At 46.0% G+C, this 27,965-nt stretch overlaps 1 protein-coding gene across 1 annotated transcript; it reads right to left on the bottom strand.

Moving 5' to 3' along the window:
- Positions 1 to 27,613, bottom strand: LOC130210551 (tyrosine-protein kinase receptor UFO). The gene is made up of 20 exons (XM_056440970.1): positions 27,055 to 27,613; positions 23,011 to 23,221; positions 22,513 to 22,613; positions 22,215 to 22,397; positions 19,144 to 19,224; positions 18,946 to 19,061; positions 16,639 to 16,834; positions 11,085 to 11,224; positions 10,633 to 10,777; positions 10,451 to 10,468; positions 8,568 to 8,697; positions 8,281 to 8,372; positions 6,300 to 6,395; positions 6,029 to 6,106; positions 5,508 to 5,600; positions 5,154 to 5,275; positions 4,473 to 4,582; positions 4,038 to 4,197; positions 3,220 to 3,356; positions 1 to 2,477 (listed from the first exon to the last, which is right to left on the bottom strand). The coding sequence occupies exons 1-20, from the start codon at positions 27,185 to 27,187 to the stop codon at positions 2,018 to 2,020; spliced, it is 2,802 nt and encodes a 933-aa protein (XP_056296945.1). The 5' UTR covers positions 27,188 to 27,613; the 3' UTR covers positions 1 to 2,017.
- Positions 27,614 to 27,965: the final 352 nt, after the last annotated feature.

Here is a 27,965-nt window from a genome sequence, read left to right as displayed (position 1 = left end):
TTCACGATGAATACCTTTATTTCTTATACAAAATACTGTGGGTACTGTATAAAACTTCAGTTTACAAATCAGCGACTGTATAAAGGCAGTTATAGTTATATTCTCCCAGCTCAACACGCCGGGAGAATACGCATGACAAATACTGGCTCTCTGAAAGGCACTGAAAACAGAGTTGCTGTGAAGGATTATTTTTTCTTTGTGTCCAAAGAACTGAGGATATTTGGTGCGACACATGACATGGTCTGCAGTCAGAGGTGAAACATGTGTGCAGCGACACCATCGGACCACTCGCTGATTATACAGTTCCATATGTAAGAAATGTAATCTGAACAAGCAATTTCAGTATTGCAAAAATATCACTGTATACTGAAAAAAATATATATATATATATATATAAGCCACGAGCTAAGGACCTTTTGACATCTGAGAAACACAGCGACCTCATCCGGAAAAAAAATATCTCCCAAAATTGTGTGTTGGAACATATTCCATTCCTGACAAAATAATAAACAAAAGCAAAGATGTATATACATATAGATATATGTATATATCTCTCTATATAGAGATATCTATCTCTATATAGAGAGATATCTCTATATTTAAAATAAGTGCATGCATGATGCAAAGTTGCAGCTAGTGAACCTCAAAGCAGATGTATTCTGTCTCCTCCTCCTCCTCCTCTCTGCTGGTGACAGACGTCTATGTACAGGGGTAAACGTGGAGAAAGACAAACCGCCCAGAATAAGAGAGAGTGGCAGGACAACGTCAGGCGGCGAAGTTCATTGCGGAGAACTGGACGTTTAATTCTCTGAATAAATGCAAGTGGGCGTTCCGTGTGAACTGATTTCATGAGAGGCGTCCGCCGGTCGAACGAACACAAAGTACTTAGAACATCAAATGAAGGAGAGAAGAAAAAAAGCATTAAAGATATACAAATTACAAACAAACATACAAAGATATATAAAAAACATTAGTGCAAAGTTGTAGAAATACAAACGAATCAGCATTAAAAAAAAATTACAAAATGTGTAGTAACACTGTGCTTGAGCCAAAAGCAAAAGGGGTGGAGCTTATCCTGCCATTTCACTGGGGTTCCTCCGTCATGTCTATCGTCCATCAGTTCATCCACCTGCCTCTGATTGTTCGTACCCTCTTTGTTTGACCAGTACCTCCACCAGTACCTCTTTGTTTGACCAGTACCTCCACCAGAACCGCTTTGTTGGACCAGTACCTCAACAAGGACCTCTGTCCCTGTTTGTTTGACCAGTAAATGTTGGTTTCTTTTAATTATTTTATCATTACTTCTTAAAAAAAAAAAAAAGTCATTCATAATCTATTGCTGCTATTGGGAAACACGTCAGTTGAGGGATTTCTGTCGTTAAACTCGTCTTACTGTCCTTTATAAACTGTAAAAACAACAACAACAACAACAACGTAAGAGTCGTTTTCATCACATGAGTGAAACTTCTTCCTTCTGCATATTTCCCGCTAGTCCTCCAGTCATGTTGTTGCTTTGCACAGACGGGGGAGGGTTCAGAGGAACTCCCCTCGGCCTTGGCATTAGCGTCCAGGCCTCTGAGTGTGTGTGGCTGAGCGTTCAGTGTGTGAGCTGCTTTCACAGGGACGTGTTGTGGCTTCGTCACACGGAGGAGGTCGGCCTGCTGTCTTACAGGCAGCTGCGCGGATCGGCTCGTGTATTGCTATCGCGACTGGGAATGCGTTTCTCTGATTGTGCTGCAGTGTTCGTGGGCTACAATGTGTGCTCTAAACCCGATCACCCACTGTGACTTACTTTTACACCCACTTAGAAAATGTGCTAATTTCAGAAGAGAGAGAGGAAATAACTCCGATCTTTCACTTCCTTGGAATGCCTTCGGCCGTGTGTGCATTTGTGCAAATATCTGTACGTCGGGGCACATTGGGGTTTCTTACAGTCAGGAGCAAGAGGCTGGGTCTCCGTTCTTGGACTGGGGTTAAAGCACGCTTTGGCGAGTCATGTTTTTAAAGGGTGGAGCCATCACTGCCAGGGGACTTTCCTGGATGCGTCTCTGTCCTCCAGCAGCTCCACAGTCGGGGTGGGAGCTGGCGTGAGGTTGGGAGTGGAGCGGCAGGATGGCTGTAGAGGCAGCGTGGCTGTGGAGGACGACACCGGCATGTCCAGGCTCTCCAGGGAGTCCGAGAGGGCTCGGTTGGTCTCGTGCTGCGGACAGAGGACGTAGCGGTTGGGGTGGTGGACCTCCACGGTGGTTATGGAGTCCAGGCCCTTCAGGCAGATAGGGGAAGGGCCGCCGATGAGGTCGCGGCCGCCGACGGCCCCGAGCTCCATGGATGACTTGTCCATGTTGACGTACAGGATCTCGTCGGGGTCCTGAGTGTCCGGCAGATCCCCGAGGGCCTTTTCCAGCTCGCAGCGCATGCGCTCGAATGAGAGGCGGTCCTTGGGGCTCAGCAGCCAGCAGGAGAACATCAGGGCGTAGCTGGAGAGGATGAGGGAATGTGAAGAGATACTTAAAACATGTGAAAACCATTAACACTTTGAGTGGGTCCAATCGTTGCAAAACTTTTTCCGAGAATGAAACTATCACATATTATGTTTGTCATTTGTTTGGACAAGACGGCACAGATTATTATCAATCATTTGTTTTTCTTTTCACAAACTTCCCGGTAATATATTATTATATAAATGAATTTTTCTTTTATTAAGATGTATTGTTATTGTTATACTTGGATTCCTCCAATACCAATGCTATCTCTTCCATCTTTTCTACTCAGCTCTCTTTATCTGAAATTATCTGAATTGTCCCTATAATTGACACATGATATATTCCTTTTCTCCGGAATATTCCTAGGACATCTTTAAGAAACCAAAGAACTTGTAAAAATAAAGCAAAAAGCTGCTTTTCAAAGTGCTGTTTAACAAGTAATTTTAAAAAAACTCAATAAAAAACAGCCATAAGCTTATATTGAGGAATGGTGCAAGCTTTTCTAATGTTGGTACAAAATGGGTTGGTATAAGTTGAAGTGTTTATCCAAGAGTCTAGGAAAACAAGTCATCATCCGAGCTCCTAGAACAGAAGATAAACTTTGGATATGTTTATTGCCTCCAGACTTGAAGGCTTAAAAAAGGAATATCTAATCGAGGAGATTACTTCACAATCAGCTGCCAGCTATAAGAGTTCGTTGTGTAAGGAATGTGAGAGTGAAGGAGCCGACACTCACATGTTGTCCAGACAGTCCGGAGGCTGTTTGAGACGGTTTCCTTGTCTCAAGTAATCATATATCTCACTGTTTTCCACGCCGGGGTACGGAGTCTGTCCCCGCGTGGCGATCTCCCACATGGTGACTCCAAACGACCACTGAGAGAGAAGGGAGGGAGAGGGGTTCAATAAAGTCTGAACTACCTTCAGCTTTTACACATCTTGCCACACACTTGGAGTAACAATTACTCAAATTATATTGTTTTTTATAACTTTGCATTGATTTCCTGGAGGCTAAACTTTACTATAACAGCTTCGTGCCTCACTCATCCCTTTAACATTACGGGAGTCCTAAAGCAACAGTCACCCAACATCTGCTTTGTACTAGACTCCCCTGTGGACATGACTAAAGGTTTTGCACAGCACAGAACTATTCCAATAGATATCAGTTTTGAATGTAGATAACAAATGCACAGAAATGCTGAGTATGCTTAAAACACTCGCTCTTAATCGGATGAGGGCCTTCAGATGTTTCTATCAAGGTTGGGTTTCTTGGTTCTGCTGTGAAATTAACCACCACTAAAACAACCCACTTTAAGAACTTTAGCTCTTTTTGAACCTCAAAAGATATATGTTGGTATAAGTGTCACTTCATCTTAATCCAAACCCTAAACTGAAGCCAAATATCCCGAAAATAAATTAACCTTGTGGGGACAGGTACCAAGATGGGAGGTGAGTCCCCACAATGTTGAACTGATTTTGGGTCTAAACCACACACACGCACACAGGCACGCACCCACCCACACACCCACCCACACACACACACACAGGTGAACTCACCACGTCACTCTTGGTGGTGTAGACGCGGTCGGCCAAGCTTTCAATCGCGATCCATTTGACGGGCATCTTTGAGATCCGGCCCTGCCTGTAGTAGTCTCCGTTGTAGATCTTCTTGGAGAGGCCAAAGTCGGCCACACAGACATTCATGTTCTCGTTCAGCCTGAGGCAGAGAAACAGTGTTACAGCGCTGTACTGTTGGGGAAATAAAGCATTCAGGGCGGGTGGTGGAAAATAAAACAGTACATGCAAAAGTGTCGTGGCTTCTTTTGGGGCTTCCTCTCTCCCAACATGTTGCTTTAAGCAATCACAGCCTATTTGTGTTGCTCTACTTTTGATTCTCTTTATTCAAGCTCTTCGAGAGAAAGAACAAGTGACAAGACATACAGGAACCGAGAGAAAATAGAGAAAGTGGAACTGTGGAGGGGTTGTGCTTACATGCAGTTGCGAGCGGCGAGGTCTCTGTGGATGAAGTTCTTTCTGCTGAGGTACTCCATCCCTCGGGCAATATCGGTCATGAACTTTACCAGCATTTGAGATGGGAGGTACTGCAGGACGGCACAGAGACAACAGGGTTTTGGTCACACACACACACACACACACAGCTGACACTTCTTCCCAGCCCAGTAGAGGGAGCCAGAATCCAACTGTTTGAGGGCCTGAACTGAACACTTCCTGCTCCGGATGCTAACAGCCTCCTCCTGTGGGAAGAAAAGGGCTCCGGCACCGCTATGTTTTTAAATGATTGCAGAAACTCATGGATGTTTCAACATTTTGTGGGATTCTTGTTTTGATTAGGTCTGTGTTTCACAACCCTGCGGCTCTCTGGGGACTTACTGCGTGTAATAGTTCTTGATTATAAATCCCATCTCATCTGTTAATAAGTGCGGAGAGCAACGGCAGACACATATCTTGTGTTTTCATGATCTCACAGAGTACAGGCTGCCAACAAACAAGGTGCATGTGGGGACTGTAATAAATACATGACGTCTATGTTGACCTTTGAATCTTTTTTTGCTGACATGCATGTGAACTTATCAACCCCAAACCCTTTAGCTGTTGTGTGTGTGCCACTGACTCTGTGCTTTCATTGCTTTTATTGTGTGGGATCGGACTTACCACGGGACAATCTCCCAGCCTTGAGTAGAGCAGATAGCTGTGCAGGTCTCCGTGTTTCATATAGGGCAGGATGACCACGGGGGAGGGGTAACCTTCACTCTCCACGGTCTGCAGACACACACCTGTGAAAACACAGCGGCTTAGTATTCGACACAGAGACGACATACAGTACATCCCCTGTGCTCACGGCAGTCAGCGCAGCTCAGCCTTGGATTTGCTATTTAAAGAAGCCTTTATTTTGAAGTGCCACTTTGCCCAAATTACAAAAAATAAACATGTTCTCACTTACTGTGAGGGGTAGTTAGACAGAGTTATGGCTTTATTTGCTCAGGTTTTTAGATAATCCGGACTCACCGAGCAGCCTCATGACGTTGGGATGGTCGAACTCTTTCATGCAGGCGGCCTCACGGAGAAAGTCTTCCATCTCTGAGCGCGTACAGATGGCAACTGGGGACGAGACGATAATATACATGGTGAGGCAATGTGGTTTTTATACGACTCGCTGCACACACTGCTAGGTTGAGAAGTTGAAAGGGTTAGAAATAGGCTTTTGTTTCACAGGGTGCTTTGTCTGCTAAACTTATTTAAGTCTATAGATTTTAAGTTGGTTGAAACTGGCGGAAAATATGTTCAATCTTCTATCCCTAAAAAAAAAATCATCTTTTCCCGCTCAGCGATTGTCTTCACTTTGCCGCTGCGATGAATGTCCTTGTGGGGTCAACTTTTCTTTCTGCCAATATTCTTCCCGAGTTGAAAATCTTTGCCCCCAACGCTCGTTAATCTCCGACCCGAGGGGATGTCCATCAATTGGCCTGTGTTCCCAAGATGTAGGGATTCATTGTGGTGATTGCTGACTACTTTCCCTGTCTACTTACTCTTCATCGTCTTCACAGCAACTTTGAGAGTAGCGTCCTCCTGAGTCAGCAGCCCCTCCATCACAGAGCCAAACTCCCCTGAAGAAAGATGAGAACACCATCACTCAGTTAAGATGCAGCAACGAGACACCAATGACTTGACATGAGTTGAAAGACAACCTTAGTGCTCTGGCGGATAATACCTGACTACATACCAACCCTAATATATTATGCCACGTTGTATATGAACCCTAAGTCTGTCCTTGCAATAACGACCAGAACAAAGCAGTACCTTCTCCCAGCGTCTTTCCCAGCGTTAGTTTGTGTCTGTCCACCATCACGTCTTGGAGCTTCTGCTTCAGCTCGTCACTGATGCCCAGGCTGTTCACTGAGCAGAGGAAAAACAATGGAGGAGTTTTAATGATGTGCGAGGCCCAAAGCAATTTATTGAGCAGCGCAGAAAAAGAGAACAACTTCCTGATTGTAAAACCACCACGCCAAGCCAAAAACAAAGTGTTGATAAACACTGCCAGCTTGAATAACAATGGAAACAGGACTATAACTAAACTAAAACCACCCTACTACTTGTAAAACTCAGAAGTTTATATCTTGTTTTGTGTTTATTTTGCAGAACATACAATATTTGGCTTTGTTATCGTGTAATAGATGATTCCGTATTTTAATGCACAAAGTTTTTGTTAAAAACATACTCTAATCTAAATACATTTCCATTATTATTATTATTACATTATAATTATAATAATAATAATTATTATTATTATTATTGTTATAATATTATTAAAAGTCTTACAATTTGAGTCAAAGCCAATTTTTTAAATAAAATGTAGTAAAACTAAAACAAAAAATGTAATTACAACTGGAACAAAAAATACCAACGAGAACTTCAGTCAAAAACTATACAAAAATAAAGACTAATTCAAAATCAGTGTGCAGACTGTCCCCTGAGACCATGTTTCAGGATTGGGACACGTGAGCCTGTGAACCTCAGGGGGCCTGGTTGGGGGGCCTGGTTGGGGAGCTGCGGCCAGAGGATTTGAGCTAGTCTTAAAACATCCCCGGCTCTCATCAGCCAGCCGGCTGTCATTGAGCTCTACGTTGATGAGCAGACGTCCGCTTTGTTTCCACATCTGGGCCGGTGTATGACAAGGCAACGCCATGCACCACAAATCGCTCGTCCAGCTGCTGCTAAACTATCAATCTGCCCTGCGTCCAACAACCATGTGCTCAGTCCACAGGCATCTTCCAACTGGAGCAACCAGACATTAGCCGCTGCGTGCCATGAACCGAAGGCTCTGGTTTTTTCCGACGGTGTCCTGAGAATTGGCCCAGAAACACTGGTCAACATCAGCAGCAGAAATCCTGCCCAAATCCCTTCAATCTTTCCGTCCTTTATTCACAGCGAGCCCCCATTCCATTCTTTCTGAGTCCACATTATCTCCACATCTTTTTTTATTTTTTTGGGCTGGTCTCATTTTACGCACTGAATAACTTTGTTTGCCTCCCCCTGGCCTCTTTGTGGGTGCGGCAAGCTGAGACTCGCATATGAGATTAGACGAGTCGAATGTGACCCAGCTGTGTGAAATTCTAGTCCGCGCGCTGTGTTCACAGGTACGTATCTCTCACTGTCATCAACAGGACTTTAAGGGGGGGGGGTGCTTGCTGGCGTTCTAGGTCATAGCTCCACCTGGACGAGACCTTTAACCCCCCCTCAAGGGGACATGACCTCCAGCCAGAGCAGGTCAGGTCCCACCTTGTCTGTCACAGGCTGCTTTAAATCTGAAATCTCATTCACAGGAAGGGCCACGTCGATGTTATCTTCATTTCACCTTCCCCGGCCCCCTGGCCTAGACAGTAAAATGGAGCCACAGGGCACATCTAATTGTTGGGATTATAAAAAAGATAAAGCGGGTTGTTGTCAGCTGACTCCAACACTCCAGGGCTGCTTTCACAGCTGTGGGGAATGAATGAACCCTGAGTTCCGGCCTTTGGTCTCCCGAGGAAACGCGATTCCCGTCTCGAAACGCGGAGAGCAGAACTGCCACTGCGTGCCAAATGAGATCTTCCATTAAACCGTCACCTCCGAGGCCGGAGCGGGAGAGATGGTGCTGTTCTGCTGCCTTTTTTGTGTATCGCTATCTATCCCGGGGACACGGGCAGGTTTGGGCAGGCGTGTTTATCGCTGCTAGAGGAACAGGAGTGATTACAAATCTTCCCGACTGACATGCAGGGGGCCATGAAAGGGGGCAACTCACGTGTCGCTTCCGTGGTCCTGCGGCTGTAGGTGCGGCGGGCGCGGTACCTGACCACCAGCTCTCCGCTCTCCATCATGGGCTCAAAGGCCTCCCTGTGAAGATCAGGGCAGAACACAATGAGAGGCCTCTTCATGGCAGATTGCATAAACACAGCTGTTTTCTACTACATCCAAAATGCGTCAGCATGCATGCAAAAGTGAAGCAGTTGAGTCAGGGAGATTCTTCCGGCTTTGGCACCACTATCGCGTCCCTCCCCTCCACCGAGGAGGAGCGGCTCATGTACGCACCCAAAACGCGTCTCCTTGCGCCGCATCTTGGCCACGTAAACACCCATGAGCACAGCTATGGACACGGCGCCGGCCACGGCCATCACCACATACCACCAGTGCCAGGAAAAGGCCGGGGGCGAGGTCGGACCTGGGGGGAAGGGAGACGGATGAGGGTTTAGTCATGTGGGTCTCTGAGCATGATGGAGCCCACAAAGTGACAACAAGCAGGGATTGTGTTTGATTAAAACGATCTGCTCCATGGGCTGCCACAGAGCCCGTTGCACAGTTTGAAATGCTTCATGCTATTTCTTTTATTCCAGTTATCACATGCTTTTGGAAGCGAGGCTTGTAAAGAAAAGAGTTTGCGTGTTTATTACACACATGCGCAGCATTATTGTGAAGGAAACTATGTTGCCTCACTCTCAAAACATGTATCTCTGTGCTGTCCCATGTCCCCCAAGTCGCTGCGGTTCTTACACAACCTCCACCCACAGTTTTCTACTTGTCCTCTGAATCCCCCCCTCCACCCTCACCTAACTTCCCATTAGGGATGGGTATCGTTTGGGTTTTTTCCGATACCGGTGCTAAACCGGTACTTTTAAAACGATACCGGTGCCTAAACGGTGCCTGAACCGATACTTATTTTTTTTAAACGCACAATGAGGACATTCAAAACCTCTTTGGCCATATTCCCTGTAGAAGCCGTTATCATGGAGCACTGACAAACAACGGATATCAGACTGTTAACATACACAATATATGTTCTCCATTATATGTGATATGTATTGTCATGTGCAGACTTTATAGGGTTAATCCTGTCACTGTTTTGATGGGCAAAGAGAACAACCAATCAGAGGGACTGAAGATGACACGTGACAAATAAGGTTTTGCTTCTGACAGCGAGAGTTCCACTGAAACAAAGTGATGCCCCACGGTCTTTATTCCTCCGTCATTATATTCCCGGTAACACCGGGTATACAGCCGGGACCGCTGGACATCAACACATCTGCTAGCAGACTGTCACGCTCGTAGCTAGCGCTAGCTACGAGCTAACGCTAGCTACGAGCTAGCTTAAACATGGTTATAATGGCTAATTTATTATTTCTTGGGCTACTTTTATGAATGCAAGACTTGCAATCAACGTTACGGTACTAATCTGAGTTCAGGCTGCTCGTCATAATCGGTCTCCCCGTGTTCAGGGGACCGGTGACGGTCTCCCTGTCGCGCCCAGCCTGACGCTGGTGTGCTCCACACGGGCTCACGGAGTCACACACGGCGCAGCCTCCGCTGTCAGAGTTACATATGAGAGGCTATCGTAACCTGCTGACAGGGCGGAGTCACCAGAGAAGTTCACAACAATAGTTTTTTTCAATTTTAATCGGCTCAGGCACCGGAAAGAAGCACCGAAATGTGCGTTGCGTTTCGGTCCGGGTAATACCGGTTGTATTGGAACCGGGTTTCGGTACCCAACCCTACTTCCCATAGCTCTTTTTTTAATCTGCCATTCTTGTTGTTTGAATTGTCTGTCTGCCTCTATTAGACTAAGCAAACAGAGATGCTGCACTGTTCCTGCCCGTTATAAATATTTATGATGCGTCTCCCCATTCACACCCTCCCTCCACCACACTGCCCTCCCACTTTCCCGTCTCTCTCTATCTCTCTGAGATCCTCTCTTCTCTTTTTTCTCTTCCTTCCACTTTGTGCCTGAGATACACAGGAAGGAACTCTCCGACTCACGGAGGAACACAGTGACAGAGAATGAGAGAAATAAGAAACAAGAACCCGCCATGAGCTCACTTCCACTGTCACCGTGTCGTTACGGGTGACTCTGAGAGGTCACTCTGAGAGGTCACAGCAGAGCGGGCTGAAGGTTTGCATGTGAAAAGCTGGTCATTACTCACCTCTAAATTCCTCCATTTCTGTGGGAGTTAAAGAAAACAAAAACAAACAGCCCATGTCAGTATGGTTGAATATATATGACTTATTATTTTATTATTATACTAAAGTTAAAGTCAGACTACTTCTTAGAAAATGAATTTTTCATATATTCTCATTGGCAATTTTGACACTTTGTGTCACTTACCGGGTGCAATAAGAGTCAGGGTCTGTGTGGGGCTCCAGGGTCCTTGCCCCGCCCCCGTATAAGCACACACTCGAATAGACACATTGGACAAGGGGACGGACAGGTTGATTGACAGCTCGGTGTCCAGGGCGGTGTCCACAGTGAGCTGTCAATGAAAGGAAAGCGAGAGACGGTCAGAATCAGAATCAGTTTTATTTGCACAAACAAGGAATTTGACTTGGTAAAGTGTCTCTGTGCTTACACAAAATATACATTACAACACAATACAATACAGAACAAACAAAACAAAACAATTAGTGCAGTACAGAACAAACAGTGCAAAACAGTGCAACGGTCTAAGAAGTTTTAGAAAGTGACTTAAAGTATATACAAAAGGAATGGCTGAATGAAGCAGACTCAACATCTCGTATCTTCAGTGACATCAGTTCCAGTTGTGAGCGTCCCAGACTGACCTGATGTGAGGCGGGCGTGCTGTACTCCACCAGGTAGCCCTGGAGCTCTCCATTCATCCTCCCCGGAGGCCCCTCCCACGTCAACAGCACCTCTGTCCCGTTCAGCACCGCGCTCACATTGACCGGTGAGTTTTCTGGCACTGAAACACAAAGCGGCAAAAACACGTCTTGAAGGCCTTTTACTTCTCACCCGGTTTCATGGATCTTTTTGGGGGTTAGCCAGGCGTGTGCTGTTTTGACAGCCTGCAGCCTCCAGGGTGTGGACAACGACAGCCGCTGGAGGCAGAAGATGTCAGAGAATGTGAGGAATTCAGCTTCCTTTGGATGAGAGAGGCTGCATGCTAAGAGGCGCTTAGCCGAGTTCAGAAGCCGTGGTTGGACGGCCCTGGGTGGACACACCCGCTTGTCTCCCTCCTTGATGCTCCCCTCTTCTGTCCACCCCTATTTCTGCTTCACTCTCTTTGGCCTGGATTTTTTTGTCTTCTTTTTTTTCTTGCTCTCTGAGATTGAAAATAAAAAGACTGCTGGCAGCAGAAACACCCAGAGGAGAGGAAAACTAGCTGAAGAAATGCTATAAATAGCGAGAGGAATGCATGTGTGTGTATGTATGTGTGTGTGTGTGTGTGTGTGTGATTGACGCTGTCAACGGCACAGCATTCCAATAACTTGTTCGCAAGAAAGAGACAGCGCTTATTTCTTTTGTTGCCATTTGAGTTGGGGCTCTCTTTGTCTCTGCCGGCTCACACAGTCACACAAACTGGCTGGACACACACATAGATACACACACATATACACACACACACACACAATCAGTGTGAGTTTGGGAAACATGGCCCAGCCTATACGATGATGTTATCAGGAAGCTTTTGGTGGATGATTGTTTCCACATGCAGCTCCTGCTCAGCCTGCCAGCGGGAACAAAAACAACCTCCAAGTGCATCGCCTCCACCTATGATCCGTCATCTCCTTCTCTCTGCCTCCTTCTCCACCCATTTGTTCTTGTTCCCCCTTTTTTCCTTCTCTAATCGTCTCCCTCTCTCCCTCCCTCCCTCTCTGTCTCCCATCCAATGTGATTCCATCTCCTCCTTTCCAAGTCCTTTCTTCTCCTTCGCTGCTCTATTGCTTCTCTGTTTTTTTGTCACAGAGCTAGGAGAGAGATGCCGCATAACTACCTCACCGCTTCTCTTTCTGCGTCCTGCGCTTGGGTCAACCCGTGGATGGAAAAGGGTCAACCCTCAGCCAAAAGCACTGACTCATAACACTGGGATCTGGAGTCTGTTCTCCATAAATGAAAACAAACTCAGCGCTACTCAGGAAAACAAGTTCAGTGGGAAAAGAAATTTAGCTTTTCAACTTTCATGGCAGAACATAACTTTCTTTGGCCAACGGAGCCCTTTGTATTTTTTGTGTGTGCTGGCATTAGTATTAAACAAGATCACTTCCATCAGGGCGGTGAGTTTGGGTGTCCCGTAACTGTATTCATTTTGGCGTCACTTTAAGGGTACAGCCAGATGTGTCGAGGGAATCAGGAGTCCCTCATTGTCTTGACAAAGTATGTAAAAAGTATTGTCACGTATTTTACTTTTGGTGCATTTCTGGAGAGAACAAATATTTCAAACATAATGCCCTCTCACTTCCTCTCCCACTGACCAGACCCCCCCCCCCCCCCTCCCTCCCTCCCTCCTATGTTCTCTCATCCTCCGGGGGAAATAGTGAGCTTTGGGAAAAAAGCTAAAAGAGTGTTTTCTCAAAGCGCCCCCTTTCCTCGTTTCCTTGCTCGTCTATCCATGTCTTGCCCCCCCCCCCCCCCCCCCCTTATTGTTTTTCCCACAGTGCCTATAGCTGTGTGCTCTGAAAAGGGAAATCAGAGGTCAACTGAGGTTAAAAAGAAGGAGGGTGGGGGGGGGGGGGGCGTGAAGATTAAACTGCTTGTTTGAAGATGAAAGATTGGTTTAAAAAAACTATATACTTGTTTGGTATTTTGATGGAGGAAAATAAATTCCACAGAGAGGATTTGTGGTTGGAAAAGACCACTGCAACCAAATGAGAGCACACCAGCAAAGTGTACTGGAGGGAAGTGGAGGAAGGGTATGAGAACAACCAGAGCTGGCAGGAGAAGAGTCTGTCATGGAGTGGAGGGAGGAGCAGCGAACGGGGACGTCTGTGCCAGAATGAGACGTGTAAAGAGATCGTGAAGCACATATCTTCACAACTTCTTCATGAGAAACAAGTGGAGCCGGATGAAGCGCGGGAAACAGAAGACTTTGTCGAACAGTAGAGCCTCATGGGAGTCTAAGCACCTCTCCCCCCTCTGACCTCCAGCGCCTCCTGAACCATTTTTGACCACCAGCTGCATCTTATCTTCTGCTTTCTAAAATATGTTCATCCTCTGACTCATAAGGACAAGTGCAAAGCTGCCGGACATGAAACATAATGACCGAAAATGGATGTTACATAATTTGGCGAAACAGAGGATTATTTTCCACTGAAACAAAACTTTGTTGAATAGCGAACTGAAACCCCGACTGCAGCCATCGTATATGTCTCATAACCACTTTGTGTCCTTCTCCTTCAAAGTAGAAGTGCTACTTTACATTTTCCTCTTTATTAGAAACGCGATGTGCTAAGTGTTTTCGTATTGTGAGCGACTTCCACGATGGAAAGCCCCGATCATCCCTCCTGTGGCACGTCTCTCCTCTTAACCGTTTCCATTCCTATTCATCCCGGGGTAGAGACGGCATGAGCTGGCATGGAAAGTCCCACCTCAGTTTTAACCCAAACACATTGCATTACAGTTTGGACGAAGCGTTGCCATCCTCACTGAGGCCATTCAGGATTATTTTAACGTCCAGCCTCTCCCTCTTCCCGCCCCCGCCTACTCGGTCCAGGTCAAACCTCCACCTCAAGCGTTTATATCTGAAAGCCCGTAGAGGTACAGGGACAGGCGTCTGGTGTTCTTCATACACACAGACTTAAGTTGAAGGGGCACAGGAAGGAACAAAATGAGTAACAGTGCACTGTAACCTGACTCTCTGACTCCTTTTTATGCTGCAGAATCGAGCTGAAAAGCAGTCGACAGAAATAAAGCTGCAAAAAAATATATAGAAATGGAAAAAACTTCTTTAAGAGTGTATTTTTCATGTCTATGATCATTTAGAGTATCCTTTTACAAATGTAACCCTGTCTTTCACTAAGCTGTCCAATACTCCCAGACCGGGACAGCTCGTGACTGTTTGGCGCTAATGGCGGCTTGATTTAGAAATCCTTAGCAACACGTTAGCTACAGTCCAGGATCCCTTAACCACTGCCTGATCAAAAGTGTCAATATAACTTGAGTTGAGATCTAAAGGATATTTATCAACCTTTTTAACTTTGTTTAAATTGGTCCAGTATCGGACGCTGTAGTCGACAGCTGCTAAACGGGCTGAAATATAATGCACTAAAATCCACTTGTTTTTGCCACTAACCAACTGGACCAATTACAAAATCTTGTCTTCAATTAAGTAAAAAAAAAAAGGGTCCAGTTTGAAAAAGTGGACGTTCATAGACGGTGAGTGCCGTATGCAATACTGGACCGATTGAAAAAATGGGCTTCACCTTTAGTCACTTAAAGGGTACCTGTAGTGAAAGCGAATATGTAGCCAGATCAAAAGATAATGTGTTTCTAAAGGTTATTCATGCACTGACGGTCCAGTATTCAATAACAATACGTAGTTTAGGCTGTTCAAAGTCCTCAACTCCGACATGCGACATTGCACTGGAGCTTGAATATGTCGCGGGTGGTGTGACGTCAAATCGTTGAGAGATCGACAGCCAGCCACAGCGGATGTGTTCAGATACCAATATAAACAACGTCAAGCGCTCGCAAACAAATGCTGAGAGATTGATAATATGGACGATGAAAGATTGTCTGATTCAGCAACTGGATACTTGTTTGAACCTTTAAAAGCAGACTATCCCCATTTAGTGAATTGTGACAGCGATGATAGCGATGATTCTGATGAAGTTGATGCCAAAGGACCGCCGTCCAGATGCTTCACCGTGCGGACCGTGCACGCAAGTCGGCGGACGTTTGGTGCAGTTGTGGCAAATGTGTGCCACAAAAAACAGACATAGAGTGCATTTGTTGTAAAGAGCACGAACTTATGTCCGATGATATAGTGTCATTAGACCTCATCTGCTTCACACAAAAGCGTGAGCTTGATAGCTACATCGCGCATAAGCCAGCGCTGGAGATGTCTTTCATTGATGCAATGTTCGCCGACATGTTCGGGGTGCTAGTGACTTTTTTTTGCTCCGTCCGTCCCGATGCGCGCAAACCGGTGTCGGAGCTCCGCGCACGAGACGGCGGGCAGAGGACTGTTAACGCAACACGAGAGACAGAAATGACGTGCTTCTGCTGTAATGTGGCGCTATAGAGAAAGTGACAGGGGGGCGGGCCAATTTTTTTTAATGTCATGCGATCTACCAATACTACGCCGCGATCGACTGGCAGGTCGCCGCGATCGACGTATTGAGCACCCCTGATATAGATTGTGTAATTCTTGAGGCTACCGATCTATCCCAAGAAGCAACGCGTGTAGAAGTGGCTCCGGATTGGCTGAATTCCTTTCAACGACTCAACGTCATAGTTAGCTTTGACATGAGTAAATAACTAGCAAAATGGCTGCGCCCTGAAGCGTTCACGGACTCGGAATGTTGACAAAGAAATGTAAATCCTCGGGCTATGCGTGACTTGTTGACAATAGCGGCGGGGTAAATATGATTTATTTGATGCGCCGAATGGATGTAGCACGTTGTTGTTTTGCACTACAGGTACCCTTTAAGACACACAAAAAATGGAAAAATACAGTCCACGTTGAAAAATACAAACGTTATCCTTTAATTTAGCCTGCACATTGAAGGTACCTGTAACACAACTTTGAAATGTTTAAATACTGCATTAGTTTCAATTTGCGTATGAACAATAAGGACGACTAAAGCACACTCTAGTGCCATTTTTAGCAGAAAGAAATACAGTTAAATTCTTTTAGGATACACAGGACTGCATAGGTAAAACATATACTTAATACTTAATAACATCAGGACAGCAGAAAGTCTGTACATCTTCCGCCTGAAACTAAAAACACATCTCTTCCGACTATATTTGGATTAAAAAACAGATTAGCACTTCAGTGGCACTTAAATGGCTCTTACTTATGGTACTACTTATGGTACTTTTGTAGTTTGACTTTTTTGAAGAAATGTTACTTTCTAGATTCTTGTTGTTCTGAGTTTGTACTCTTGGTTGAATGCACTTGTAAGTCGCTTTGGATAAAAGCGTCTGCTAAATGTAACAGACCCTTAAAAGCAGCTCACTGGGGCCCGCTAGCTGCGGAGTGGCATGTTCCTTGCACTGCTTACAGTACACAGCAGGAGTGGGAGGAGACTTGGACTCAATCAGTAGCCAGATAGCACAGCCTTGACCTGGACTCACTTCAGAGGCGGTGACCCGACCCACACACACACTTCCAGGGTGAAAACAAACATCTCCTCAGTCAGCCAGAGGCCTCACCTCCTTCTTTGGTGCGTAGCTCCACCCAGAGCGACCAGTCAGACGGGCCCTGGCTGCTGTGGCAGGCCACCCTGACGGCGTAGAGGCTGTGGGCCTCCAGCTCCCCGATGAAGTGCGTGGCTGGTGGGATGTTCACATTCTGGTTGTGGATCATCTTATCTGGCCCTGCTGTGGACGACTCCACCGAATGTTTGGCCTGGAACATTTAAATAGTAAACGTACTTATTTGTTACATTGATTAAACATTGTTATTTTTTCACATTGATGGCCAAATACAAAATGTGCTGCTACATATCATGTACTTGGGCAAGAGGCAATGGCAAATACAGCAAATAACTGGCTTTTAGTCAGAGCAACATCATTTTTGTGATGGAATAAAATGGGAAGTGTGGCCCTAATCAATACCATCAATACCATCAATACCACCAATACCATCTCTATGAGGTACGTCTTGATTAGCAATAAAACAATGGTAACATTGATGCGTAAAATAAAATATTCAAATGATGTGCGCATGTTAGACATCAACATTTGATAATATTTAGCTAAATGTGTAGATTGGAGTTGGTCTGCACAATTAACTTTTTGTGTAAAAATAATATGTCACAGCTTTTAAAGTGTATCATGCACATTGTCAGGTTCACACTTGTATTCGGGGTTTTTACTAGAACATGTTGTCACGCTTTAATGCTCAGAAAACACAGTTGGGTTGTCTTATTTATATCGTTTATAGGTTGATATGACACTCCAAATGTATGTCGATAAACCTGGAAAAACATCATTCTTTAAAATATCCCCCACGAAATTCTGGGTTTATTGAAAAGAGAAACTTTGAATCCCTGTTTGTGTAATCAAAAATAATGTATTTAAGAGTCCCTGTGCTGAATGGTGGTGTGGGATGGTCACTAAGTGTTAATTGCCAGAAATGGTGTAAAGCTGCTCTGTTGCTGTGTCGAGTGTGAGAACGGCTCAGTGAGGTGCACTGAAAGCAGAACCCATCGGCTAACACTCTCAGGAGGAAACCTGCTGTCTCTGCAAACTCTTTGTGGTAAACACGTTTAAAGAGGAACACATAGGCAAGGGGAAAAAACTAAATCTCCTTGATTGCAGAAATCTTAAAAGAAACACATGAGAGTTGCCGGTCTGGAGCATGTATGTGTCTTCTGCAGGCGACTGGCTGCACTTCACACGGTGGGCTCTACAGTAAGAGCTGGGGGCAGGTAAATAATAGCCACACAAACAGATTAGGTGTGTGTTTGTGTGTGTGTGTGTGTGTGTGTCTGTGTGTGCGTGCAGCTGGTGCTGCTGTGCTCTGCTTTGACAATTACTTTATCGAAAACAACATGAGTATTCAGAGGCAGCTGGGTGGGAGAGTTTCTCCTCATGGCGTGAGTTAGGTGGTGTGACGTCCCGAGGAATATTAAGCTGTATGAATGAGGACTGTGAGAAACGTGTGCACGAGAGAGCGAGTCATTCCCGACTCCATGAATCACGCCCCGCCTGCAAACCAGTGTGTTTAATCTAGCGGCTCAGCTGTGAGTCACACTTGAGCCTGCATTCCACTTGCATGGCTCGGACCCACAATACCTGCTGTCACTGCACTTCCCCTGTTTTCCTTCTTTCTTCCCTTCCTATTGTCTTTCTTTCTGTTTTGTGTGCCTCCTTTGTGCAGCACAGGAACATCTCTCTGCTCTGTAGCTTTTTCTTTCCACGTTTCTCTTCGGCCCCACGATGAACAGTTCAATTTAGATAATTTTGTTCCCCCGTTTCTGCCGAAGCCGGCCCCTCGCCTTGTTCCCCAGTGTGGGTGGGGAGGGGGGGGGGGAAGCAAGAACAGACGAGAGGTACGAGGGGCAGCTTTATTAGAACCAGACGTTTAGGGGTGTTGCTGCTGCACTGCTCCCTTCTCCTCCCCCCCCCCCCCCCCCCCAGCTATAAGCTGCAGTGGCCGCAGAGCAGGAGAGTGACAGAGAGACACTGACACAGAGAGAGAGAGAGAGAGAGAGAGAGAGAGAGAGAGAGGGAGTGGTGCTACATAAGATTAGTCCAAGAGGCCTTTCTCTGAGGGGAAACCTGATCCACGGGTACATGAATAAAACAGGAAGGGGTGGAGGATGAGTTAAGAGAAGAAAATAGAAGAAAACTCCTCTTTTCTTTAAAAATAGGGCCTTATAAAAGGTAGAGAAGAGTCCTGCAAATAAAGATTGGGGAGTGATGTGTTTTTGTATCATGCAGGCCAGGACAGTGGGCAGGGACTCGTTCTCTCAGCTAGTGGGGGGGCTCCTCCTCCCCTCGCTTTCATCTCACCTGGACAGTGCAGCGGATTATCGGGTAGTCGCCTCCAAAAGCGGGCTGCCATGCTAAACGGAGACTGGTCGCTGTGGTCTCCACGGCTGTCAGATTCTGAGGCCGGGACGGGAGAACTGAAGAAAGACAAATGTATATAAAGATATAACTACAACAACGTTGAAGCAAGAATGAAGGTGAAGTGCTCGTGACACTTACCAGTGATTGTTCCGGATCCAGAGGTGGCCACTCCTTTGCGGTTATGGGCCTCACAAGAAAAGGTGCTGGTCCGGTTCAGACCTGGACAGCAGAAAAACAAGACAAGATGCTCGGGTGAATCGGGGGACATCCGTGGGGGGGGGGGTCAAAACTAAGAGTCCTTGCTCAGCATGCTGAGTTGCATAATGTCGGCGTGAGATGCGGTGTGAAAGTTCAGACTGGAGTGAGAATAATGTGAGTGTGATAGTTTCCATAAAGTCAGGTTCCGGGAGTCAAGTGTGCGTTTGTGGATGTGAAAGTGCTCGTTTGAGAGACGGCCTGCACAATAAACATATACAATCAGGCATTTTGTCAAAATGGGACCATTTAAAAAGGAAGATATCTGTAAAACATGTGGGTCACGGTCACAGCCACAGATACCGGATTTTCTTTTCTTTATTTTTGTCAGAGCATTTGACCCACCCTTAGCTTTAATGCAAAGCCTTGGTCCTCCGTACACATTCTCATTGTTTCCCAAAAAAAAATCCAGATTTTTTGTTTTTAACCTGAGGTAGAAGATAAATATAACAAAAAATAATTGCTGAAAGAATGCACAGTGAACACTGATCTGTCTGGGTCGGATTACATTGTTATTTGTAATCTGACGTCTATGAAAAATTCAACCAAATACTTCAAATCACTTGTTAAACCAGCTTTGCACACAGTCTTAGAATGTGGAACTTGACTTTTTAGAATAAAAAAAAAAGTCAAAATGTATTTCACTAAAAAAACGCTGATTAAGCACGACTGCGGCTCGTTTCTCTCCGTGTGCTTCTGAGAACAAAGAGAGCCGGTCGTGTCAACGGGCCAGGTATAAAGAGGCTGAGCTGCTGCGAGGCTCCTCTGAAGGGGCCCAAATGCACTATGACTATGACACACACACACACACACACACTCACAGACATCCAAGAGTGAATGAGTCGTCTCACAAAGTGATTCACAGCGTGCTCACTCACTCGAACCCTTCCACAACACAACAACACACAGAAACATGTGACATTCAAGTTTTTACCACTGGTTATCTAACACCCCGACATTGTCAATGAGACTCGCACAGAACCGCGCAGTGTGTGTCGCTCTGTGCTGACGGCACCATGCCTCCATTGTGCTGCGGACGGAAAAAGAACAGAGGGTACGATCCTCGCTGGGTGAAGCTGGAGGATTGTGTATGTGTGTGTGGGGTGGGGGGGGGGGATGACCGCTGGCCATGTGGGAGAATGAAGTGCCCATTGGGCCATCTTGAGGTTGCGCCACTCGCCCTTCTGATTCTTTTCCTTCCCCAGCATGAACCGCAACACAACATCCTCCCCGACCAGCTGAAAATGGTCAGCTAATCGGTCAGCAGAAGGAACCTATGAGCTCACGAGCATCACAGTGTTGACCAGCGGTGTTCATGTCAGCTGGGAGCGAAACAGGACCGTCCTGGTGCTTCCCTATCTTGGCCTATCATTGTTTTCTTTATGTACTCCCGCCTACTGGATACACGGCTGGAACTGATATTGTTTTCATTAATATTATGGATAACAATTTCGACATTTTAGCAGCTTGTGGAGCGAGTGCCCCGATAGCCACAATCATTGGAAAAGAGATGGCAACACTGGGCTGTTGTTTTGTTAGGATGGATGTGGTTGCTCCAATGTGACGATCCGAGCTTTGATCGAACCGACTTTTGGTTAATTTACAAACCTTTAATTCCAACAAAACATTAAAAGTAGTGTAGAAAACACCCATCAACAACATTTTTCAAATTTCAAAGTTAAAAGACAGAGAAGTTTTAGAACCTCTGATCTGAGATGCTGAAACCAATGAAAGTTTAGGTATTTTTGATGGCCGATAAATATTTTAGCACTTATTTTAGGTTTAATCTTTTAGAGAATTTCAAGAATGTATCACTAGTACAACAGTACCAGAGTTTTGTATTTATAGTTCCCCAATTACAGGTCAATACAGTGATCCTTAACATGCCGCTCTAACCACTAATCGTTCCCGACTGTTCCAAGTCAGTTACCCTCGACCGAAATGCAAATGATTTGCGCTTCTCTGAGACTTGAAACCAAACACTACTATAAACTTTAAGTTGTACTTCACGTGCATGCTTTCTGTCCTAAAGCTGGAGGACAAGGTAGACACAGAGCTGTGGTTGCACCACTGTCCATCAGATGTGGATGGAGACCACCTGTAGCGACTGTGAGATGACGTGTTGCCCTGGATTTATAAATGCTCGGTATAAACGTCGAGCCGTCTCTCTTCACGGTTTACAGTCATTAGTTTGTGTCTTTGGGAGCCCTGGTGACTCTGGGCAGCTGCCCATTCCAGAGATGTGAGTGTAGGTTACTGTCAAAACGGGCTCAGTTAAGCAGCCAGCCTGATGAGTCAAACCAGATCCTTCAACCTCCTGCTGCCTCCCTCTGACTCAGCCTGCTCTTCCTGCCACTGGACTTAACACAGGCCAGCTATCTGGCGGGCAGCTGTGGTTTGCATTCAAGCTTCTGTCTCTTATCTTCTTCCACCCATCTATTCATCTCCCTCCAGTCGGCCCTCTCGCCGCTCTGCCTTTACCCGACAACCAAGCGACCACAAGGCACGTCCCCCAAATGGATGTGTTGGCCCCGTGCCAGCCAGCCCTCTCTGTGGGGACGGTGGTTATTTTGGAGGTTTCGTTTAAACCACCAAAGGGGGATTTGAAAGCCTTTGAACATAGAGATGATAGTTTCTGTGTCGCTTTTTGAGGCAGTACATTATAATCAGTCCAACTACATCGACAAAAACGATTATTTTGAAATGGTCTTCTTTCTAGTTATTTAAAAAAAACATCTGCTACTTGGGGCCACAGCTGCTGACAGCAACATGGTACTTGATGCTGTAGTACTGAAATGAAAACTCATTTCGGTTACAGCTGATAACGCCGCCGCGGCCAACGGAAAGGTGACCCATGAGGACTTGATTGAGGCTGCGTGTTTTAACATATGTGACATTAAACTGGGCGCTTTGTGGCCTCGACTGCTCAGTTAACAGAGGGCGGCAGACGATACCTGTGAGGTTGAGCGTGGAGGGCGACAGAGCCATCGCGTCCTTCAGGGAGTTGAGAGGAGCGCCGTCCTGCAGCCAGATGACTCTGACCGGCTCTGGAGGTCCGTGGGCCACGCAGCTCAGGTTCAGGGAGACGTTGGCCACTATAGACATGTGCTGGGGCTCCACAGAGAAATGAGGAAGGCCTGATAGGGAATGAATTCGCTGAATCAGGGTTTCAACTCAACTTCCAAAATACTACCGTGGTGCTTATTTTTGGAGCTGTCTCTGTGTAGACCGGAGAGCTGCAGATGAACTCACCCTCCAGCTGAAGGCTCCCCTCCTCAGACATGGTCTGGTGGCTTTCGGATAGAACAGCACATCGATAGGAGCCCATGTCGGGGAGCTGGACCTTCTCAATACTGTTATGTGCATAAAAATGTATGATGTAATGGATTAAATAAAGAAACGAGCAATGACGAACCAAACTGATAGAAACTGGATGAGTGAGACAGAAGCACGGTCAGAGCCTGATTACTTTCTACAGTACAATCATTCCAGGATTAAATATAGGATTTGGCTCGGGTCATGCCGTTGATGTCAGCGTTCATCTCAACCTGCTCCACACCAGCTGGAAGTCAACGTGGTGATGCAATCCAGCAACAGTACGGTGAAAGGATAGAGTGGGGGAACAGGAAATAAATGTGGCATTTTTAGGCCAGGTGTGGCTTCCTTCACAGACAAATGAACCCTCATCTTTTGAATCTCATGACTAAAGCGACTCGCCTGTGCACAGCAGAGAACAAACCTGCCGCCTACCTGAGCGTGCTCATGATCGTCCAGCTGTTGTCGCCGGTGTGGACTTGGAACTGGTTGGTGTCGGCGTACAGGAGCGGCACAGCGTCCCTCAGCCAGAGCACATCGGGGGGGTCCTCCTCCTCGTTCCCCTTGCCCTTCAGGGTGCAGTGCATTGTGACAGGTTTGCCTAGCGAGGAGATGATGGTTTTGGGGCTCCGCTTGAACTCCAGATCTTTGATTGAGAGAGAGAGAGAGAGGGGAATCGGGATTAGAGGTTAATCTAAAGGGCAAATAAACACTTGTTTGCATACAGAGTAGACAATTAAAACACGGTGTCATTTTTCACTGCCTAAAAGAAAAAAGTCCTCACTTTGAAACCACAGCCAGCTTTCCTCCTGTTGTCCGACTGTAAATAATAATAATAATAATCATTTATTTTATATAGCGCTTTATATAGTAAAATACCAACCTCAAACTTTTTAACTCACCACTTTACGTGTAATATGCCTCTTATATCCACTTATTTTGATTTATATGTATATTTTTTTCTTAAAGATATGTATCTCCTTGTTTTTCTAGATCATATCAAAGTAAATGTTATTATTGCTGTTATTCCCTATTTTATTTGTATGTATTTGTAAGTGAGGATTATTGACAGAGGGAGAGGAAGACTGGGAGTGGTGGGAAAATGAATGCAAATAAGTATACATCACAGAAGACAAACCGTGCTTTGCTGTTAGATCTGAAGTAAAAATGACATTGGAATTTGACATTGGAAAGCAAGTACTGAATATCTTTTGCATTTCAGTGGCTCTAAAATGTTGAATGTTTGTTTTCTTCTTCATTAAGAAAAGATACTATATGTATTTTTTTAAACATTGGGTTATTCACACAGACTCTTGTGAACACATGAAAATCAAATAGTTTCAGAAATCTTTTGGGAAAAAACTATTTCTAGTGACCCAAAAAACACAGACAAGCAGCGCATCTCGTGACTCTCTGAGAAGCTGTAACCATCATTGGCTTAATGAACGGCTTCGAGGCTTATCCATTACCAAAGTTGTTGTTGACTTATCACATGAACCACGAAACACCTCAACGTTGATTTACGGTGGACAGGTTTGACTTGATAAAACGCGTTAACAGGTGTGTGTGTCCCCCCCCACACACACACTGCACTCAGTCCCCTCCTCTCCAGCAGAAGGGCTGACCTGAGGAGGACAGAGCTGATACTGGGACAAAGGCTCCTTGTTGGAGGCCGCTCAGTGTCGCAGCACAGAGGGCTCAACACAAACACTGAACGTATTCAGTGCATCTCTCCAACCGCAAAGATGGGCCCCCCTGCAGGTTGTCCGCCATGACATCCTTTAAAAAGGTGATGCCTTTTCTCAACTTTAAGGCACTCAACAGAAACGAGGCATTCACGGTGATGCTGAGGGGGGACAGAATGCACACTAGGACCGTCACGGCCGCCATCTAAAACACAAATCTGGCAAGCAATCTCCTGCAGGAATCTTTCCTCTACGGCATCAAATACAAGTGCTGAGCGTCCACAGAGCACGCCAAGGCTCTCCTCAACTCTGATGAACTAATAGGAGAATGTGCAAACTTGGCCTCTGCATCTTGATTTTCAGGACGAGAATAAATCGCCCCTTGTTTCACAGAGCGTGACGATTTTTCTCAAGCTTGTCAGCCCGCCCTCCTAGTCTGTTTCATGGCCCGACCTTCGGCCTCTGACCCCCCCCAGAGCCCATCTCACCCAAACACACACATAATTCAGCCCGCTGGCTAAAGTCAGACATGTAGCGTAAACAAGCACACTTTGGCAGCACTCGTTTTACCCGTGAGCAGAACCCGCCCTCGGTTCTGTAAATGTGCGTGTAACTCACACACATACACACACACAGTTAAAAGAAGCTCCTTCTGGGCGAGAGACGAAGGGGCCCTGTCGAGGCCCTGCCGAGTACCAGCCTCACGGCCTCTCCGCCCCTGTGTGCTTTTTTGGAGTTAAAAGTCATTCCTCCCTTTATTTCTAAGCTTGGCCGAGCCCTTTCATGAATCGGCAGTGCCCTGACTTTTTTTCTTTTTCTTTTCTTCTTTTGTCTCAGTGCCATGTTGAACAAAGACAGCCCTACTTCCTTTATTCTGTCTCTGAAAGCGCCATTCATATCATATTAAACCTGTAAAACCTTTTTATGAGGACGCAGAGGTAGACGGTCGAGAGAGCAGGCCCTGGTTCAACTCTGCGTGTATTTGTGTGTGTGTGTGTGTGTGTGTGTGAGTGTTTGTGTGTGTGTTTGTGGCCCGTCTCCAGTGATTAATTTGTGCTTCACGACTCCATCTCCTCCCTTTTGTCCCACAAACTCCTTTGAGGTCCCACACTGTTTTTTTCATGATCTTCCGCCTTCCACCCCGTCTCTCTCTCTCTCTCTCTCTCTCTCTCTCTCTCTCTCTCTCTCTCTCTCTCTCTCTCTCTCTCTCTCTCTCTCTCTCTCTCTCTCTCCCTCTCTCTCAGAAAATAGTAAATGTCAGAGGACATGCACATACCAAAAAATACTCGACACAGTCCGAGCATTTATATTTCCCTCACACCATCCTTTTATCTTTCCGGCTTTTTAACGCTATACGTAACTCCATTCACTGCCGGGCCTTTGGCCTTTTCCCATTCTTCGGATTCATCGCTGCACATTTCTGCCACCTCCCAACTCCCCCACACTCCCCTCTTGCCCCCTTTTACCCCATCCATCATTCCGATACTTGATTCTGAGTCAGATCGGGTCTGACTCACACACCAAAGCATTAACCCCCCCCCCCCCCCCCCACACACACACACCCTCCTCGTCCCCTCTCTCTCCTGGGCCACAGCCAGCCCTGCATCTGAATAGTAACACAAAGAAAAATCATGGGCCTGAGCCTGTAAATCTCGGCGGTGTCTCGTAATGTCTGTCCCTCCTGGTTGTACATGTGCAGAGGTGAAGCGCCCGCAGAGACAGCGTGACCGTAATGGTCAAAACATATGAGCCAACAGGTGGAGGCCCCTGAGGGGACCCCGTGTTTTCAAGTGAGGCTGCGGTTGTAGCCTAACTCTATTGTTAGAACAGATCAGGACTTCTGAGGGATGGTTGGATATAGACCTCTACAGGGTTATTGTCGATTTATCTGACAATTATTTTCTCGATTAATAGTTTGGTCTATGAAATGTCAGACAACAGGGAAACATCTCTATCCAAGTTTCTCAAAGTCCAAAGTGACGTCTTTAAAAGTCTTGTTTAGTCATTCCAAACCACACATATATTCTGTTTAACATGATGTAAAAGAGAGAAAAGCAAGATATATCCATGTTTTACACACTGAAATCAGCATTGTCTGAGATGTCTGCATTTTAAATTATTTTAAATATTATATATACACACTATTGACTAAGTTATAGTCGACCAATTGTTGTGGGCATGTAGACAAGCAGTCTGGTTGAGGAGCTAAACATCCCTCTGTGTTGCTCGGCTACATGCCAGTGAACTGAGTTTCCAGGGTTGTTATTCTCTCACTTCCCAGCAGGATTTATTTTAAGCCCTTTCTCTGCCTGGAATGAATCTCTCGAAATTCCACAGTATTCTGGAAAAGAAAAAAACAACGGATACTGGTTTGTTCCCAGCAATAGTAAATAATGATAAAAATGTTAAAGTGTGCACCTGATCTAAAATAAACAAACATCAACCCCCCTGACCCCTGGAGGAAAACAAACTCTCCTGCATCAGCTCTTACGCGCTGTCACTGAAGCATCCAGTGGAGCTCGAGCCCCCATCGAACCAATGCAACTAATCTTGTAGGCCTACTCGTCTCTGAGGGCTTTATGAGTGCAATGAATTTGAATTCCTTCATGTTGGCCAGATGTTGAACTCACGCGCAGCTGTGCGTGCGCTCGCCTCCCCGAAAGCCAACGCGTTTAATGAGTTTGGAGCAGAACGCTGACTGCGCTAATTGCTCGTTGTTGTGTTGTTTCCCTCTGTAGCTGACACATCACGCACAGCTCGTTAGTGAGAAAATGGCCACATGAAAACCTTTTACCTGTCAGCGTGCCGCCGCTTACTGGCCTGAAGGCAGAGAAGAAGACGGCGAGTATCACGAAGGACCACTTGAACGCGCTCATGGTGTCCCCTCCTAGAAGAGCAGTCATCTTGGAAACGTCCCCGGACTCCATCACCGCATCTCTGCAGCTCCAAGAACCCCAAAGTTGTGCGGTGTGGAGAAGACGAAGAAGAAGAAAAAAGTTTGTCTGTGACTCCGGTCTATTATCCACAAAGAGTCAACCGGATCCGGTCGTTTTCGGTTCCCCTTTTCTTTTCGGAAAACAGAATCTAAAAACTGCTCCAAAGTGTTGTCGCTTTTCTCCTTCCTGCTGCTGCTTTCGGTTGATCCCGACACTGTCTGATAAACTTTGCCCCAAGAAGAAAAGGCGCACAACAACCAAACAAAAAGGCGCTCGGAACTTTCCGGCCGCTGATCAACTTGACCAAATCTATTTCTGGCAAAGCGAGGGAGTAACACAACTTGTTTCCCGCAGTCTGTCGTCCTCCGCGTCTCTCCTGTCCTACCGGTTCCCTCAGACTCCCTCATACATTCCCTCCTGGCTTTTTCTCTCCCCTCTTCAAACAGGATTCAAATTCCTCTACTCAAAGTTCTTTCCACCCTCCTCCTCCTCCTCCTCCTCCTCCTCCACCTCCTCCTCCTTCTGAGTCTCCCTCCTTTTCTCAGGGGATGTGAGAAACCCCGCGGCATGCTGATTGTCTCAGTACAATCCCCCCATTCGCTTTTTTTATTACTCACTGGATCCCCTGAAGTTGTAAAATAGTGCCGTTTTTTACCCAGTTTGTTTCCCACTGGAAACAAAGTATGTGTCAGTCCGCGGCTGAGCCGGACATGCGCACTGGCCGAGCAATATAATATTACAGGTGAACAAGACACATTCAAACCTGTCG

The sequence above is a fragment of the Pseudoliparis swirei genome, chromosome 20 (assembly GCF_029220125.1).
Source record: "Pseudoliparis swirei isolate HS2019 ecotype Mariana Trench chromosome 20, NWPU_hadal_v1, whole genome shotgun sequence".
Classification (NCBI taxonomy): domain Eukaryota; kingdom Metazoa; phylum Chordata; class Actinopteri; order Perciformes; family Liparidae; genus Pseudoliparis; species Pseudoliparis swirei.
Note: the sequence above shows the minus strand (reverse complement) of the source record. Positions and strands in the feature narration are given on the sequence as shown.

Excerpts from the sequence above, each read along its gene's own strand:
- LOC130210551 (XM_056440970.1), bottom strand. The coding sequence starts at position 27,187 with ATGGAGTCCGGGGACGTTTCCAAGATGACTGCTCTTCTAGGAGGGGAC. Across the intron at positions 22,614-23,010 it reads ACGATCATGAGCACGCTCAG|TATTGAGAAGGTCCAGCTCC; the intron begins GTAGGCGGCAGG and ends TGCACATAACAG. Across the intron at positions 4,583-5,153 it reads GGCTGGGAGATTGTCCCGTG|TACCTCCCATCTCAAATGCT; the intron begins GTAAGTCCGATC and ends GCCGTCCTGCAG.